Source organism: Peromyscus californicus, unplaced genomic scaffold (assembly GCF_007827085.1).
Source record: "Peromyscus californicus insignis strain IS unplaced genomic scaffold, ASM782708v3 Scaffold_11__1_contigs__length_118956290, whole genome shotgun sequence".
In the NCBI taxonomy this organism is placed as follows: Eukaryota; Metazoa; Chordata; class Mammalia; order Rodentia; family Cricetidae; genus Peromyscus; species Peromyscus californicus.
In genome coordinates this window covers 96,389,272-96,408,495 of record NW_026294402.1, presented here as the reverse complement: position 1 = coordinate 96,408,495, position 19,224 = coordinate 96,389,272, and the positions used below count along the sequence as shown (strand labels likewise).

At 43.3% G+C, this 19,224-nt stretch overlaps 1 protein-coding gene across 2 annotated transcripts in view; it reads left to right on the top strand.

Annotated features, from left to right (window-relative positions):
- The window catches only part of Ephb1 (EPH receptor B1), a 448,378-nt gene that overhangs the window by 384,032 nt on the left and 45,122 nt on the right, over nt 1–19,224 (top strand). For both annotated transcript variants that reach the window (XM_052718325.1, XM_052718319.1), the window contains 2 exons: nt 2,691–2,938; nt 11,251–11,466. In XM_052718325.1, the coding sequence (XP_052574285.1) occupies nt 2,691–2,938; nt 11,251–11,466 (464 nt within the window). The remainder of the gene's footprint in view (nt 1–2,690; nt 2,939–11,250; nt 11,467–19,224) is intronic.

Sequence of the window (19,224 nt, the reverse complement as noted above, 5' to 3'; positions counted from 1 at the left end):
CGTATTTTTCAAATATACTATTTATATTCATAGTTACTAAATATTAGTTTACCAGAAGGATGGATTCTACTATATATGCGTGTTATATATGTATGCATATATATGTAGACACATATACATATAGAGAGACACATATATATGACAGATCCCTGTTTAGTGTTTGACTTTAAATTTTTTTTGCATTTTAACTACTCAAGTTATGCTTATTATAGCAACTCAACATAAAATTAACTAAACCAAGTTTACTAATCTCTACTCCCATGTCCTATCTCCATCCTTCTCATATAAGCATTTTTAAAAATAATTTGATGTTAAAAATACATCTGATATGTACTTTTCATAATTATCCTTTTATCCTGGCATGCATCCCCTGTGGGCACACACAGCAAATGATGTTCTGTAACTCGCTTCCCTTCTCTCCTTCACTCAGTATAATGTGAACATCTTTCAAAGTCAACATATATCACTCATCTATTACTTTCCATATTTCTAGGCATTCCCTGAGATGGGTATGGTGTTTTCCAACCATTCCTTTACATAGGCATTCAGCATTCATCTGCTGCGTACAAGCATTCTTATGTGTGGGTAGAGGCAAGTGGGTACACAGTGTTGGTATGTACGTTCACCTATGTCTATATGCATGTGGAGACTAGAGGTTGATGCTGGAAATCTTTCTTGACTGCTGTCCCTTACATTTTGAGGCAGAGTCTCTGTGAACCTGGACCTCACCAACTCAGCAAGACTAGTTGGCCAGTGAGTTCTAGGGAATCCTCCTGTCTCCATCTCCCCAGCATTCCTATGGGCATGTTTTTTTTTTTTTTTTTTTTTTTTATCTAAGTGCTGGTGAACTGAGCTAAAATCCTGCTGCTTGAGCCACAGGCACTATACCCACTGAGCTGTCCTGTCGGCCCCTACAAGCATTCCTTTACATACAGTGGTAAGCACCAAAGGCCCCTACAAGCATTCCTTTACATACAGTGGTAAGCACCAAAGGCCCCTATAAGCATCCCTTTACGTACAGTGGTAAGCACCAACGCTTGGGCTTCTTTTGGATGAAGCAGTGATAAAATCTCAGTAGTTTATGGTCAGAGTGTGGGCAAGGCAAAGGCCAAAGCAATAACGATACATATGACACACTGACTTTTATTGGCATGCCAGGCACACACCAGGTACTCCAGTGGGTGTGCAAGCTCTAAATGTGAGAGAGTTTCAGTCCGACCCCAAGCAATTCACCAAAGCCGTCTACGATTCAATGTCAAAGCCAAATGTTACAAATGACAGCTCTCTGAGTATTAGGTCTGGGCTGAGATCTTCCTAATAGTGCTTAAGCCAGCTTCTCATCCAGCCCCACATTTTGTCATGTTCAGTAGAATTCAGGGCAGTTTTGCATAAAAGTCTTTTTGCATAGTTCTCTTCCAGTGTTGTCTGTCGCAAAAAGCAAAAGGCGCTCCGGACTAAAGCACAGACACATGTTAACATGTCTCTTCAGTGTGGCTGGTAGTTTATCTGATTGTTCACACTTTGCCCTATCATTTTCCTTCAGAAGCTTAAAGGAAAAGAGAAAGTGTGCCCACCAGAAGCCCCTGTTTCTCCTGACAGGCCTTTGACATGCATTTCAGTGAAGCCCTTGCGAGGAGGCACTTAACTACTTTCCAGGAAAGAACCGGTAGTCACAAAACCAAGTGAAATCCTCAAATAACTTTTGAAAGCACATTAAGCAGGATTCAACAGACTTTTTTCTTTTAGACAGCTATGAAATGGTGTCATCAAAATTGTTTTTACTCTTAGCAATTTTACTGAAAAAAAAAACCCACGTTGAATCCTATGGCGCACCCATGGAGGTGTTCAGCCTGTGCCTACTTGGAGAAATAAATATCTTACTGTTCAGCAGCACTCTCTGGGTCTGCCTCTGCTTTCCTGCAGAGGCCTAGCTCCTCCAGGCAGCCCCCAGCTAGTGGCTGAGCCTGGTGGGGATTTTAGGGGTGGCTATTTTGGGAACAGGAACTTGTTATTGCCTATTTGGCTGGCTGAGACTTTGTCAGGTCCGCTTGGGATGTGTTTTGTTGTGATCTGGGGCTCTCTGTGTCCAGTCCTGCTTCCTTCCCCTTTCATGTTTCATGGATAAACTTGCTCATTTCCTAACTTTTCAGGGCCAGTTTTCTGGAGGACACAATAGCCACCCATGTGTTCAATGTGTTTAATGTGGGAGCATCAACTAAAGAACCCACATATCCTCCCTCTATCCCCCAGACATCTGTGTACCCAGCTCTGCTAAAAATGAACCACGATTCTGCCAAAATGAAATTGGCTATTTCTCTTTAATTATTCATCTGGGACACACACACACACACACACACACACACACACACACACACACACACACATACACATACTCACACATATTAACTGTGAGACAAAACACAAACTTGGATATGTTCTAAAATTCTACTTCGGCTACTCAAACTATTTCTAAGAACTGATGTAAGGAGTATACTTTAGTATTCCTTTTGTGTTTCCTATGAACTGATTACAGCCTAGACATCACAGTTGCATAGAAAAAATCCAATTTCCATTTCTTCACTCTAATCACAATCCTACCTTGAGCACCATTGTTCTTGATAAGATGCCTCCCCTTGTGGTTCCACAGATTGAGAAGGATGAGGAGCCTAATTGCGTGCTTGCTGTTTCAGGGGAGTTTGGAGAGGTGTACAAGGGCCGTTTGAAACTGCCAGGCAAGAGGGAAATCTATGTGGCCATCAAGACCCTGAAGGCTGGATATTCAGAGAAACAGCGTCGGGATTTTCTGAGTGAGGCAAGCATCATGGGCCAGTTTGACCATCCCAACATCATTCGCTTGGAGGGTGTCGTCACCAAGAGTCGGCCTGTCATGATCATTACGGAGTTCATGGAGAATGGTGCTTTGGATTCTTTCCTCAGGGTAAGAGTCACTGAGGGGCATGGGTGGTGTTAATACTGTCGGATTCAGAGCAAAGGTCCTGGGGAGAAGTGTCCTGTGAGGATAATCTGCCTTCAGGACTGACTGGTCACATGTGGGCAGGTTTTAATCTTGGCAAGTTTAGCAGATATTTGTTGTGGAAAGGGAAGAATGCCTTTGCACTGGGTAACCAATCAGAGTCTCATCCCTGGGAGAGGCTAATCCTCAATCTCTCAGGAGTCATTAGTTGTCTATAATTCTTGATGTAGGGGTGGAACTCCCCACCGTGACATTTCCCCTCTTCCTCATTGGCGTGTCTCTTGATATTGTTGTTGTTTGGGTCTTGTTTATGCAGTTATATTTATCAGTGGCATTCTCAGAGCAGACTCACTGGCATTCCAACTCATACAATCTTTCTGTCTATCAATTCTTCCATGATGTTCTCTGAACCATAGATGAAGGAGCTGGAGAGAGAAAAGGGAATGGGGGGAGTGATGTAATTATATTCTAATTAAAATATATTTAAGATTAAAAATATATTATTTTTAAAAAGAAAGAAGAACAAAGCAGAGTCTGAGGTCTCCTCAAAGGGAGGATGATACAGGGGAGGGCCTCAATAAGTGCTTATAGGTTGAGTAAGATGGTGGAAGCAAAGAACGGTCACTGATATCTTCATGAATTACTGAGACTGAGATGCAAGAGACTCTCAGTGGTTTCATGGCCCAGTGTGACTCATGCTAATGGCTACTATTGCCCTACACCAGCATAGGCGACCTCACAGCCAGCTCTCCTCAGTTGGCTAGTCAGAAAGAAAACAAGTTGCCATCTTCTAGAAAAATCCATGAGCCTCCTATCATCCAAAGAGGCATCTGAAAGGCTGCCACAGCCACCCAGAAGTCTTTCCTGGCTTCCATACAGAATTGTGTGTCCTCCCAGTCCAACCTGCAGCAGAAGTGGAGGTACCTAGCTGTGTTCTGTTTGAGAGATCTTTGAAGGATCTGTGTCAGGACGTGTTCTCGTGAGGCCGTGCTCACAATGGAGCCCCTTTTTTTGCAGGATATCACAGAAGCATATGGAGAATGGATGGTAGCAAACCTAGACCAGAAATCAGGCCTTACCAAGAGGCTGAGAGGGAACGTCTAGTGAGTCTAGGAGCAGAGGGTCTTGGAACAGCATCAAAGAATGGCCAGAACCTTCTGAGAGAGGACTTTAGGTGAACAGACTATGCATGTCTCTACACTCAGTCAGCAGCTGTGGTTGCTGATCAAAGGACCATCCATTCATACTGAAGCATTGGTTTGTTGAGTGCTCTTGCCAAGCCTACACTGAAGACTAGGCCTATGCAATAGAAGAATACAGCTCTAATGCCTTATAACTAATCACCCATGACCCAACTGACTCAGCACAGCAACATGATTTACGGTACTCATAGACCCGCAACTGAGACAAGGGTGTTGGTCTAGTTTCTTGTAGAGTCATATGGAACAGCTCAGGTTGGAAGTTGTCAGAAGTCTCTTTCACTCTTGTGTTAACATGGAGGTTAAATGTGTTATCAGCCATACCTTTCCTAGTGACCTGCTTAAACATCTTTGGAACAAGCTGGGTCCAAAAACAAGCATCCTTCAAGGAGACAGTGAAGGCTGTACCATTTGTGTGTCTTGGAAATCATATACTGTCACTTTTAACACAGTCCCAGGCCCACCAAGAGCCAGGGAAAGAGAGAAGTCCTCATGTTTTAGGGATGACAATGACACAGTATCTTTTACTTTAGTCTCAGGTGACTAGGGATATGGCTGAGTCTATAAAGCACTTGCTTGCATAAGGATGAGGACCTGAGTTCATATCCCCAACACCCACATAAACAGATGCATTGGCCCCTATCTGTAACAACAGTACTAGGCTTGGGGTGGGGAAAGGGGACACGTGGGTTATAAGGACTTTCTGGCTATCTAGTCTAACTGAAACACTGAGCTCAATGAGAAGCCTTGTCTTAAAAAATAAGGTGAAAAGTGATTGTGGGAGCTACTCAGTGTTGATTTCTGGCTCCCACAGGTATACACACACACACACACACACACACACACACACACACACACACACACGAGAGAGAGAGAGAGAGAGAGAGAGAGAGAGAGAGAGAGAGAGAGAGAGAGAGAGGGAGAGAAATTTGCTATAGCCATTGGATAGAATACAACCCACCATAGAGGCAGTCCCTACCTCAAACCTGCATGTTCAAAGCTGCCAGTTGTTACCTGCTTGTGTAACACTTTGTTTCTATGAGTGAAAGGCAGAGATATTACAGAGTCAAACATGAGTCTTCCTGGGGATGTCGGGGGAGGTATCAAAGAGAGGGAGAACTTCTCTGAGACTAGGGCATGGGGAGTCTCGAAGACCAGTGGGGAGGTGGATGGTGAAATGTGGGATAGCTTGGTATGTGTAGAAATTAAAGTGAACATGGGCTATTTCACAATCTACAGCAGCTACAAGGTCCTTCCCACTCCCAGGAGCAGGGTGGGCGTGGCACTGAGACTTGATTGCAGTGGGACCTGATTGGAAGCTGTACTTTGACACCACTGAAGCTGCCTTTTCAGGGCAGTACATGCTTGTTGCCTAAGCTGGTAGTTGGGGGAGGAGTTGTTGAAGAAGTGGGAATGGAGAAATTGCTGTAGTACATGCCTCCTTGGTGGAATGGTTGCATCTCTGTTTTGAATCTCTAGTGCCTAGCACAATGAGCCATGGTAAATGCTGGCTGAATGAAAACTATGCACAATGATTTCTAGAGAGTGGAAGAGAGTTCTAGAAATGCTGTGTGCCCATGGCACCTCATTCTCTTGTAGACACATGAGAGCAAGGCACACTCTTGTGCTTTCCCAAGGGCAATCATTTATGATCAGAGATCTTGTGGAGACAGTGAAATGTGTGTGAATAGAAAGGCAAGAATTTTCTGGACCAGCCTCAAGACTCTCTCCAGAGTCATGTGTTTCCTTGGTGTCACTTGATTCTACTTTAGAGAAAGTCACCACATGGTTGAAAGAATCAGAGTCCCTCTCAAGGTCTCTTGTAGGACAGGGAGAGTCATCCCTCAGGAGCTTCTGAGAAGCAAAGCCCCACCTTGTTACTCCTCCCAGACAGAGCATTTTCCACCTGGGGGCCAGGACACATAGACTTGTTGGGCACTGGGGTTTTTCATGATAATGAAACTATATGCACCGTGGGAGGAAAGCTCAGGGCAAGAGAGGAACACAGAAAAACAGAGGCAAGGGAACAACTGGAAAGAGGTGGCAAGAGCAGGCAGTGCCAAGAGCAGCAGGGAAATGCAGTGTTTCTGGCTGTTCGCACCTCGTGGAGGCAGGTAATCTATAAATCTAATTTCAGCCTTACTACTGAACCCTAGAGCATAGCAACATTAATTGATGTATCTGCTACTTGGTAAAATTGAAAAAATAGGTCATCAGTTCAGTTCTACAGGCTCCATCTTCTGGGAAGGAGGATAATTTTAGGACCACCATTCAAAGAAGAAAGAAAAAGAATTAGTTCTTAAATTGTACAAGTGTTTGCTTTCTTCCAGTCCTGGACTTAGCAGCTTTGAGAGGCCTCCCACTCTGGCCTTGGGTCAGAGCCTCAGAGATCCACACCTCATTTTTTTTTCCATTCTCCATCCTTGTCTTTGCAGAACTTGGAATTCCCATCTTCTAGGAGGATTGGAAACACTCAAGAGGTGGTTCCAAATTGCTAATCGTTTTAAATGGAAGAGTTCATTCTTGGTAACAGATTCTAATATCACCCTCCTGGTAGCTCTTCCCTGATCTTCAGAACCATCCCTGAAACTCAGATCCATGTCTTTTCAAAGGCTCCAAAATAGAACCCTGTGGTCACTGTTGGTTCATTCATAGATGGTCATATCTGTAAGACTCTTGGTAGTCAGTGAGTGATGTCAAATGGGATCCTTTTCATCAGGGAAGCTCGTTCATGGTCTGAAGCTAGAAGGAAGCAACTAGGGAGAGAATATCAGATTGAAAGTCCTGAGACTGAGGCCCTGGCTTGGCTTCTGCTATGAGTCACCCTATGGCCTGGAGCGAGTCCCTTAACTCAATTTTCCAATCTATAAACTAAAGGCATTGAGCTGGATGAGCTTGAAAGTTCTCTTTTAGTTAAAAAAAAAATCTATGATTCATTCTCTTCAAACAAATCAAATAAGGGTTTCATTTCCTGAAGTGGATTTGTCAATGAAAGTGGAAATACCTAAATCCTCCCTGTCTGATACGAGGACCAGCAAGTGGCTCCATGCATTTGCAGGAAAGCAATTTCAGTAGAAAGCACTTCAGAATGAGAAGAAAGTTTAAACCACTCCAGCCAGGCCTGCATCTCCTCACTGTACCATGGAGCCCCGTTGCTTTCCAAAGTCGCCCCGAAACCAGGTGGTGCTTATTCTGCTTTGCTGACTTTCCACGCTGCTGTTCTTATCTTTGCAGTTACAAAGCCTGTGGCCCACCATGCTACATAATTTAACTTGTCTCTCAAAACAATTTCCCAGGGCCCATGAGATGGCTCAGTGGGTAAAGGAGCTTGCTACCAGCTTAACCACCAGAGTCCAAGCCCCAGAAACCACCTAATAGAGAGGATCAAGGTGTCCTTTGACCTCCATACATGCACCATTCCAGTGAATTGAGCAAAAAGCAGTTGGACCCATCAGGGGAAGGATAGTATGTTTATACCCTTAGGTTTCACCAAGATGGTAAATTCAACAGTCAGGACCCTTCCTGTAGAGATATGTTTACCCTCAGTGCCTAAGGAAAATATGTTGCCTGTTGCAGACTCAGCATATTCCAGGGAATGAGGCACAGGACAGGAGTCCAAAGACCAGATAACAGCAGCATCATTAGTCACAGGTGGCTTTTCTCCTGAAGAAGCTCCCACAGCCTTTTCCTCCATACACCACTGAAGACAGCCATTACTGGAGGATCAGAGATGGAATGTCAGCACAGAAGTAATTTACCACTCTGGATTTAGACCTCTGTTATAAAACAAACTCACACAGAGTGATTTAAGTCTGTTCACGTAGATCTTCTGGACTTCCTTTATCTTATCTATGAAAACAATACAATATTGCCTGCCTTTTCTTCTGCCCAGGGCCAGTTTGAAGGCTCTGATCATATTTTGTGAAGTATGATTTGCCATTTGTAAGCCATGTAATGGAAGAAGCTGGTATGTGAGAATTGATTCAGATTTCAAGCGTGTGTCATTAAGTCTTCATCATCCACTGTTACCACTGGGTTTGCAGCAGGGAATTGTTACCAGTATTGACTCTTTGTATGTCGAGCTTAGAATGCCCATTGGACTGGACTTCCCTTGAGTGATGACCCTAGAGTGTCTCTCACACACTCAGGAAAACATGAGGAACCTTGAACTGGATCCAGGTCTCCCTCAATGAGAACACTTGAGGTCCATGGAGGAGGTGACTGGGAGGAAAGGATGGCCTGACTCCTGAGTGCATCACAGGGTCCCAGATGAAGGCGACTGACCTGTGAACTCATTTAACCCCCACAGAGTCCAGGAAGAGTTCACACTGTGCTCCTTAAGTTTCAGGTGTGGGGATCACCACTCTGAAGGCTAAATCACTTGCTTGCCAGTGAATGGCAGAGCCTGGGTCCACACTATATCTGTTTGGATCCAGACACCCAACTTTTTAACCACTTCTGGCCTCTGTTAACCTTTGAAACTATAGTGGTGTCTGGTCTAAATTTTAACCACAAGGCAAACCCAGGAAGGCTTCCGTGAATTAAAGCAAAAGTATGGATGCCTTGCCAGCAGCCTTCCCATTGTTTTTAAGTGCCACCGTCCCTCTCTAGAATGAAATCTTTAGCGAGATATCAATTTTTCATTAGAATGTCACCTACACTTAAGAAGAAGAAATGAAAAATGGAATTAAAAAAAATTCAGCACACGTGACTTGAAGCTGGGATGCATTTTTATAATCTACAGAAGTTGCATGGGGACTTTCTGAGGAGGCAAACCTCCCAGAGATGTGCTTAGGGAAAATGCGGGGTGTTCCTGAAAGGCCAGCTGGCTTCTGGAAAGGGTGCTGATGGAAGTTCACTCGGGAGGAGGATTTGAATCATCCCTGGTACATTCATCCTTCCCAGATGGGCATGTCAGTCAGTCTTTCCACAGAGCAGCACTGTACTTTTATTTTAGGTCCTTAGAAGAAAATGTCACAGAAAAAGCATTCTGGACAGGTTGGGCGGTGGGTAAGAATTGAGTCGGGAGCAGCCTGGCCCATGGGGCGTGTCCTAGTTTTCTTCTCGGTTACTGTGCTAAAATACTGACCCAAAGCAACTTGGGGAGGACAGGGTTTGCTTCATCTAAAAGGTCGTGTCCCTTCAGGGTGGGAATCCAGGCAGGAATTACAGAAGGAGCAGAAGCAGGAACCGTGGAGGGGAGCTGCTTACTGCCTCGCTCTCCATGGCTTGCTCAGCCTGCTTTCTGATGCTAGGCAGGACCACCTGTCCAGTGGTGACACAGCCCACAGTGGGATGGCCCTCCCACATTAATCGTTAATCAAGAAATGTTTGCTACAGTCATGCACACAGGTCAATGTGATGGAAACAATTCCCTCTGATGTCTAGGTTTGTATCAAGTTGATAAAACCAACCAGTACACCTTCCCCATAGGATCATTGGCTACTGGTGGATTCTGAAGAAGAGACAGTCATTGTTATATGTGCAAAAATGGCATACCCATCCATTTGAAATGAGATAATAGATGTGTGTGTATTGCATGATCTCCCCATTAGATGTTCAATACAAAGGGGCTCCTCACACTGTGTGTGCTTTGTGGATTTCACATGTGGACTTCTGAAGCAGAGAGTGTGGCTTACCCAGTACTGTGTTCAACAATAACTAGACTAGACCTCAGGTGCCCTGCCTCCTCCCATCTCTCCTCCAGTCATAGCATTCCGATGTTTAGGGTGTGCTAATTGACATGGACACAACTTACTACCCTTTGGAGAGAAACTGAGGCTGAACTAAATAGGAAGGGAAGTTCCTGGGAGCATGGCTCCGGGCCCACTGATTTAACCATTGTCTGCAGAGGCAAGACCCAGGAGCTTATGTGTGGCAAGAAGAAGACACATTCGATTTGTTGGAAAATCTGTCTAATGGGGAGGGGGCATTGGTGCTAGCAACTGAGTCCACCAGTGATGGGAGAGAACAGTAATATAGACTAGCATGGACACTAGCAGGGTTCCAGGTACCAGACACTGTGTGTGAGCTTCAGCCCCCACTGACCCCTATGAGGTGAGCTTGGTTACACAAAGTAAAGCTTGCCAGCTCAGAAAATTCAAAGAATGTGACTGAGACTTTGAGTTTGGGAAATAGCAAGAGATGCTGGTCACTCAACTACATATGCTTTTTAAGATGTGGGGACTTTTCTTCTTCTTCTATTTTTTTGTTAAAGTTTTCAGCACTGAAAATACTATAGGGACCTTGAGGGATGGGAGTTCTTGTGCTCAAAGGGTTATATTCAAACAGCAAAGACAGAAGTTTGCACACACATCCACAAAGTTCAAACCTGTGAAATGGAAGGCAACACAGTAATACATCGGAAAATAATGTTCAGAGAATGCTAATTACATTTGGGGAAGGGGCAATCATAAGGATGACATCTTTGAGAAGGGACGTTAAACAGAGAACAGAAGGTACATAGGGATGGGCTGAGAGAGAAAGAAACAGAAGAATGGTACTTATGAAGCTCCAGGGCAAGTAGGACTTGCCTTGGAAAGAATCTAGAGTTCTCCAGTCCCTGTGGCTTCATGCAGCATGAGTGTGTGAGTCCAGAGCCTGAAGCGAGGCTGTAGCTGGTCCCTAGGGTCTTCTAAGCTGTACTGAGGAGTTGGGAGCTTTTCCTTAATGCAATAGGAAGCTATTAGAGAGTTTAAGCCAGGGAGTGACATGGGCTGATTTATGTCTTGAAAAGATGGCCCTGGCTGCCATGGAGAGAATGGATTGTAGGGGGCAGGTTCAGGAGGCTGTTACAGGTGATGGATGGCAGTGACTTGTTTGGAATGGTGGCAGTGGAAAGGGAGAAGAGTGGACGGTTTGAGATGTAATTTGGAGATGAAATCGACAGGGCTTGGCAAGAAGAGAGCAGAGCATTCAAGGAAAGCGATGAGGAGGAGGGAGGAGCCGGAAGAAGCAATGGGGAACTGAATGCTGGGTGCTGACAAAGGGCTGACAACCCATCGGCCATGCTGTCTAGGCTCCTGTTTAGCCACTGAAGCCCATCTTGATCCTGATCTCCCTTTTGTCTTATCACAGCAAAATGATGGACAGTTCACCGTGATCCAGCTTGTCGGGATGCTGAGGGGCATCGCTGCTGGCATGAAGTACCTATCTGAGATGAATTATGTGCACAGGGACCTGGCTGCTAGGAATATTCTGGTCAACAGCAACCTGGTGTGCAAAGTGTCTGACTTTGGCCTCTCTCGCTACCTCCAGGATGACACCTCAGATCCCACCTACACCAGCTCCTTGGTGAGTCCTTAGCCCCCTCAGAGAAAGTAAGGCATGAGTCAGCGATGGCTGAAGGTATCTCAGGACTTGTGGCTGAGTTTTTTTCCTCACTTAGGGAAGATAGATGCTGGGCACCCCATCCCTCCAGTAGAAATAGTAGCAGCCAGTGTCTGGGCAAGGATTTGACCTCAGCTTTCCAGAAAGAGCCGGTGTCTACTTGGAAGCCACAGTGTGCCTTAGCCAGTGGCAAGAACAATTTGGAGCAGGTGAGTTTAGAGAATCCAGACAAGCAAGAGTGGCATCAGAGACATCTTTCCACAGGAAGCAGCTCTAGGCAAAGTTGGAACTGTTGGTTCCCAGTTGAGCTGGGCATTGCATCATCAGAATCTGGTTCAGTTTCCTATCTTGCATCCAGGGGGCTTTAAGTACCAGCTCCATACTGGGTGCTGAAATATGATCTCCTCTCAGCCTCCCCCTCCACATCCTGAGTAGCTCTAATCTCTATCCCACTGCCTCCTTCACACAGTTCCTCTTGGAAGCATAATGGGTTCAAAATAGAGTTCTGGCTTTCCTCTCCAATGTAACCTTCCCATCGCTCCATCTCCATGGCTGGCTCTATTTAACTAGAGACTGAAATAGAAGAGTCACCATTGGTTTCCTCCCATGTCTCAATATTCCAGCCTGGTCTTCTGTTACTCCTAGGAAACCTATCCCCACTCTTCCTTCCACTGCCCCCTGACCTTGTAAGGCTCCTCTCTCTTTGGCCTAGACTGCTACACTGAGTGTCTAGCTAGTGTCTTCGTTTTCTGCTTACATTCATGATCCAGCAATATCTTCCCTCGCCTCCCTATCTATCTTCTTTATACCTCAAAATGAAATGTACAAATTAAAATAATACAGAGAAGCAAGTGCAAAAAATAATTAGTGAATGATGACTCCCCCACAGTAGGAGTCCATAAACTTTTCCTTAAAGAGCCATCTGGCTAGTATTTTAGGCTTTGTTGGCCAAGAAAACAAAATGGAGAATTATGTAAAGAATTCTGTAACCATTTGTAGTGCGACCCTTTAAAAAGTGATAAACATCATTCTGAGCTATGCACATGAGAGAAGCCAAATTTGACACTCAGGCCAAAGCGCTCCAACCTCTTCCTGGAAGCATCATCTAAGTTAGATGTGTCTCCTTCCACATTTTTCTCCAACCACGCTATACTTGTTTCTCTGAATTCTTCTGTGCCCCATGGGATTTTTTTACTTCCAGATTGACTTTCCAAAGCTTAGTGAATATTCATACTCTCCTGGGAGGGTGTTGATCATCTAACATCCTGAGTGGTACTGGAGGTTACCAATCTTTGAAATTATGCTAATTCAATAGCAAAACATGGCCACCTCATTTTGTTTTAATTTGCATTTTTATACAATTGCCAGAACTCATTTTTCTCTCTCCCATTATGTCTTTACCTATTTTTCCCCCACTGGGTCTTTTCCTGGTGTTTATGCTGGGAATGTTGCCTCTTGATGGTATATGACACAGTTGGGTTCCCACATGTTGCTTTTCTAATTGCATGTGGCATCGTCTGGTTTACAAAGTCACCAAGATTCAGGTAGTCAAAAATATCTATCATTTCTTCTATATCTTCTTAGGATTCTGGTTTGCTTTTAAAGTTCTCCTCACACAAAATTATGAAACGTTTCTTAGAGTTTTCAGTACAAATGCATTGTGTCTATGTTTGTGCTATATGTAAATATTTAGCACACCTGAAGTTATTTTAACACACACTTATTTCAGAAAAATTTTGGGCATACATAGAACTTTAAAGAATTTGACCAAGAATCTTCATATGGACCCCTTGTAGATCCCAGAAGGAGTATCTTGCTTTGTGTGCTTCACCATCTAACGCTGGCCTGTACCTCTGTCCAGTGTCATTTTTGTTTACACTTACCTTTTGTTTCTGCACACATTGGTGTGCACATCTTAAGTACAAATTTGGGATTTCAACAAATGTATAGAGCTGTATCACTCAAACTTCCAGCAAGATAAAGAGTCTAGTCATCACCCCAGGAGGCTCCTCCATGTGCCACACCTCTAGTCAACCCCCACCTGCCAAACACACTCAGATACAACCACTGCCCTGGGTTTTTCAAATGTTTATATGTGTATGTATGTGTGTATGTATGTATGTAAGTATGTATCAGAACTTCACAGTCAGTCTGGACCGTCATAGAAATGGAACCATACAGGGCATACTCCTGGATGTCTGGGTGTTTCCCCTTTGTATCGTGTTTGAGAGAATCACTCTTCTTGCTATGTGCAGTAGGAGTTTATTCCTCTTGAGTTTGTTGTTTATTTTCCCATCATCTTATTGACAGACACCAGGAATATTCTGAAATGTATTTTTAAATGTGGATTGGAAAGTCACTTCTTACTTAGCTTTGTCAAGGTGAGCAATCATGCCACTCATTCAATATATACTTTATTTCCAAGACATTGTGTCATCCTTGACATTAAGTTCTTTCCATCAACTCTTTGATTCTGTTGATCTGTTTATCCAGTATCTCTTCTTATTGGTGTAGTCATAATGACTTGAGCAAATATCATATAACAAAATTTTAATGAAAGTCTTACCATTTGGAAGAAGCAAAGTCTTCCATCCTTCTCTTAAAAACATTTTTCAGACTAGTCTTAAATTTCCTTTCTTTTAAGTGACATTTGAAATTCCCTTGTCTGGGTCCAAACATACACAAAATGTGTTTGTATTCACAGCTGGTCTTTGAATGGAGCTCAGCTTGCCTTTGGAAGAACTGACACTTTAATGCTCCTGGGTCACTTAAGTAGTGATGGAGTCAAATACAAAACTTACATCTACCTTACAGTGTACCTTACAGGAGAAGTTTCTTAGGGAAAACTTCCCACATGATTTTACCATACACATTGCTTAGATTGTCTGCAGGGATTTTATAGATGCTTCCTCTATACGACAAGATCTGTTAACTCTGGACCTCAGAGTCTTCAGGAGCATTGGTTGTATGTTCACTTGACTCATCATATTTCCCATGCCATTTCTTCTGTTTGCCTTTTCCTAGAAATAGAAATGAACACATTTGTTGATTGAATAGATTATGCTTCAAAAATACAAACAGTTTATTCAAAAGATAAACATTTATTGAGTGTCTTTTATGTGTCAGTACTATATCACATAAGCATATAATCAGGATCAAAAGAGATACTACTGCTTCACAATGCATAGAGTTTAGTGACAACATGGGCATTCATCAGATGCATACTCAATGACAGCACAGCTATCTGCTGCAAGAGCATGAAGAAAACAGTAAACAATACAATGTTCTGATGGTGTCTAGGGGGATTAAGGAGGACTTCCAGGGGAGGAGATGATGGTGTTCCAACAGATTGGAAGAATAAGTCAACTTTAGTCAACCTGGGCTGCTGAAATGAAATGCCCCTAGCTTGATAGCTTAAACAAGAAACATTCATTCCTCCTGGTCCTGGAAGGTAGAGTGTCTCAAGTCAAGACAACAACAGCCTGGTCAGGCTCTTGGTAGGGACCTTCCTCTTAATCATGTCCTTGAATACCTTGGTATGTGCATTAGAGAGAGAGAGAGAGTGCTCATACCTCTCCTAAAAACTGAGGATTGAAATAATCTTATAAACATAAGGGTATTAATCCATCATGGGATCTGCATCTTCATGGTCTAATTCTAACCATATTTATCTCCTAAAAGCCTGCCTCCAAATATCATCCCACTGGGGATTAGGACTTTAACATATATATTACTTTGAAGGCACACAAATAGAGTATAACATTCTTTTCCCCAAGGGAACATATCAGGTTGGGCCACACAAGCAAAGAAGCAGGGCTTCCAAAGGTCCTGTGGCAAGAGGGACAATTCAGTGTGTTAGACTAGAGACCACCATTCCTGGTAACTGAGAATGAGAAAATGCCTAAGAGGTCAACAACAATAGGCTCTCTCAGACACCTGTGGTAGAATTAATAGTCTTGGGATGGGGGACAACCATTCAAAGGGTAAAGGGGTGTGTGTGTGTGTGTGTGTGTGTGTGTGTGTGTGTGTGTGTGTGTGTGTGTATGCTGTGCATATAGATCTGTACACATAATCTAAAGGTGATAGATTTGTTTGAGAAAAATAACTTGACTTCCCTCTCCACTTGCCTTTGCCTTTGAGTTTCTTCCATTCCTCTGTTTTCATGTATTAAAAAAAAACCATACTTCCTTGGTTTTTCTCTTTACTTTCTTTTACCAAAACACTCCTTGATAGGGCCAACAAAGGTAGCTGTCATAATCTAGTAGAGACTAACACTTGTGTGTGAGGGCACCCCTACTCCAGTGAGTGATTAAAAACTATGGTGGGTATACGAACTATGGGGAGAGTGGTGCACTGTGGTGATATTTTGTTTGTGACCTAACAAATAAAGCTTTCCTGAAGATCAGAATGCAGAGCTAAGACACTAGTTAGCCCTTGAGGCCAAGCAGTAGTGGCACACACCTTTAATCCCAGCGCTTGGGAGGCAGAGGCAGACAGATCTCTGTGAGTTCAAGGCCACCCTGTGCTACACAAGATTGACCCAGTCTAAAAGAAAAACAGAGCCATGCAGTGGTGGCTCACACCTTTGATCCCAGCACTTGGGAGGTGGAGATAGGAAGTGATATGGCTGGGTAGAGAGAAGAATATAGAGTGGGAGGAGATAGGAGCCCAGTCCCTTTCAGCTGAGAGGTCCTGGAGGTAAGAAGTCTCTCTAGTGGCTGGCTCCTTTACTGATCTTTCAGCATTTACCCTGATATCTGGCTCTGGATTTTTATTATTAAGACCAGTTAGAATTCATGCTACAGTGCACACATGGAAAGAATGAAAGCTGGAATGGATTGTGCAGTGTTGAGCTTGAGCAGACATATTTGTGTGACTGTGAGACAGGCAAATAAGTAGGGTTGGGGGTTCCTGGAAGTGGTGACATCTATGCAGGAAGAGTACATCTGGCATTCAGATTTTGATTAATTTTATCTACCCCACTTCAAGCAACTAGGACTCATTAGAGACTGGCCCCTTCCAGAGCCTCAGCAGGGAAAATAAGATGAGTCAGCACACCGTCTGTCCATGTGTGTGTGTGTGTGTGTGTGTGTGTGTGTGTGTGTGTGTGTGTGTGTGTGAAAAAGTGAGAAAACATTCAAGTAATGATAAGGATATGTCAAAAAATCCAAAATATCCAGCTTTAAGCATCTTCTAATGTCTAAACTTAGATAATTTGAACCTTAAAATATAAAATACAAGATGACAGTAGCAGATTATAACTCGCCTAATAAGATCAATAATATAAGGCTATTGAGTTCACACTGATAGGACAAGAAAGTGCTACCTTATACTAGAAAGAACATTATTAAAATATTACTAGAAATCTACCAGTTGGCAACTATCAATCAATGGTTATTTCTGATGAAAAAAATGTAAGTGGATACTAAAACCTGAGGAGGGCCTGGGGAAAAGAGCAGAGTTTTTACATAGCTTCAAATTGTCTCTTTTCAAATACTGATTGAGGGGCTGGGGACATGGCCCTGTTGCTAAAGGACTTGCTGTCCAGGCAGAAGGATCTGGGTTTGCTCACCAGCACTCATGTAAAAGCTGAGTGTGGCTGCATATACGCTCACCCCAATGCTGGGAAGCAATGAACAGGCAGATCCCTGGGGCTTTCTGACCAGCAAGGCTAGCAGAATCAGAGGTCCTTGTTAGAAAAAAAAAATAGCATAGAGAGTGACGGAGGAAGACACTGGCAGTCAGCCTCTGCCCTCACATGTGCATATGTGCACACACACACACACACACACACACACACACACACGTACTACTCATTTAATAAAAATGCAACAAAGTAACTTTGCAGAGAAGGTTGGGAATCATGTAACTGATGTTTATAGATAAGATGTATACCATGAGTTACATCAGGAGGGGACATCCGACTCAAATGGGGGTGGTTTTTATTTTATGAAGGGGCTGGTCTGCAATCTTCTGAGATTCACACACACACACACACACACACACACACACACACACACACACAGGTACACACTGTATTGTGTAATATATTTCTCTGGTTGTGTCCAAGTGCTCCTCACAATATTTGGTTTCCTTACCCTCACTAAGATGTACTTAGGAATGTGTCCTTCCTCCAAAATTTATCCCAATTAAGGTTTTCTAAGTTTCTTAAATCTGTATATTTGTGCTTTTCACATATTCAGGAAGTTTTCAATCATATTTCTGCAAAATATATTTTTTATTTTTTATCTCCTCTTTCTCCACCTAGGGCTGGATTTTTCTGATTCTATGAACTGTAGTTCTATAATATTTAGCATATTTGTTTCTGTGCCTTGTAATTCTTGGTTGAAGTGTTTTTTCTTTTCATTCATTAAAGGAATTTTTCTTTACATCACTGAACATGGCTATAACAGTTACTTTGGAGTCTTTTTTTTTCAACTACTCTGTCCCTGGATTGGCACCTTTTCATTGTCTTTTCCCACAGAAATGAGCCACATGTCCCTGGCTCTCTGTATACCTAGAAATTTGGGACTATAAACATGGTGAATATTATACTGTTGAGACTAGTTTCTGATACATGGGTCCAGAGTGTTAATAGGTTTAATTTAGCAGGAAAATAACTTAGTTGCATGTGGTGATATTGAGTCCTCCAATATATTGTGCACCCTAATAAACTTATCTGGGGTCAGAGAACAGAACAGCCACTAGACAGACATAGAGGCCAGAAAATGGTGGCACACACACCTTTAATCCTATCACTTGAGAGGCAGAGATCAATCTGGATCTCTGTGAGTTCAAGACCACACTGGAAACAGCCAGGCATGGTGACACACACCTTTAATCCCAGGAAGTGATGGCAGGAAGCAGAAAGGTATATAAGGTGTGAGGACCAGGAACTAGAGGCTTTTAAGCTTTGAGGCTTTTAACAGCAGTTCAGCTGAGATCCATTCAGGTGAGGACTCAGAAACTTTCAGTCTGAAGATTCATGGAAACAAGATCTGATGAGTAATTGTCAAGGTGAGGTTAGCTGTGGCTTGTTCTGCTTCTCTGATCTTTCAGAATTCACCCCTGGCTCTCAAGTTTTTTTTATTAATAAAACCATTTAAGATTAGTGTTTTAGTTGTATTTGAACAGCAAACTGTATCTCCATCTTAGCTCTCAGTTCCTGTGAGTTTTAGCCTGTTTTGTACAGCAACCTTCAGGGGCAGCTAGAGATCAGACCCCTTCCTCTCCAGCCCTTCTGATGGACACTACCCTGGGAGCCCTCTCTTTGTTCTCGCAACCGGGAAAATTGGTGAGATTTTCCCCTGGTATTGTTGGATGAGCAGACTGCAGAGACCCAGGGTATCCAGAACTGCAAAAGGCATAGCTTTGTGCTGTTCAGTTTCCAGAAAATTCAGGGAATCTCCCCTCCTTCCCTCTTCTTCTCCCCTCTTCCTTCCCGTTCTGTCTCCAGTTAGACTCCTTATTATTTCTTGGAGGCTTTGTTTATTAGAAGCATATCCACCCCCATATCCAAAGTGGAGCTTGCAGCTTCATGCCCTTAATTTCAGTTCTATGAGACAGTCTTCTCCACCTTCATTCTCTTTCACACAGCTCTTTCAAGGCCCCTTTAGCATCATCATCTTCTAATTCACCTGGTGTTTCTTTGTAAGTGAGGACCTCATTAATAGCTATTAGAGTTTTCTAGTCTTTCCTCCTAGGCCCTCATCCTTCATCCGG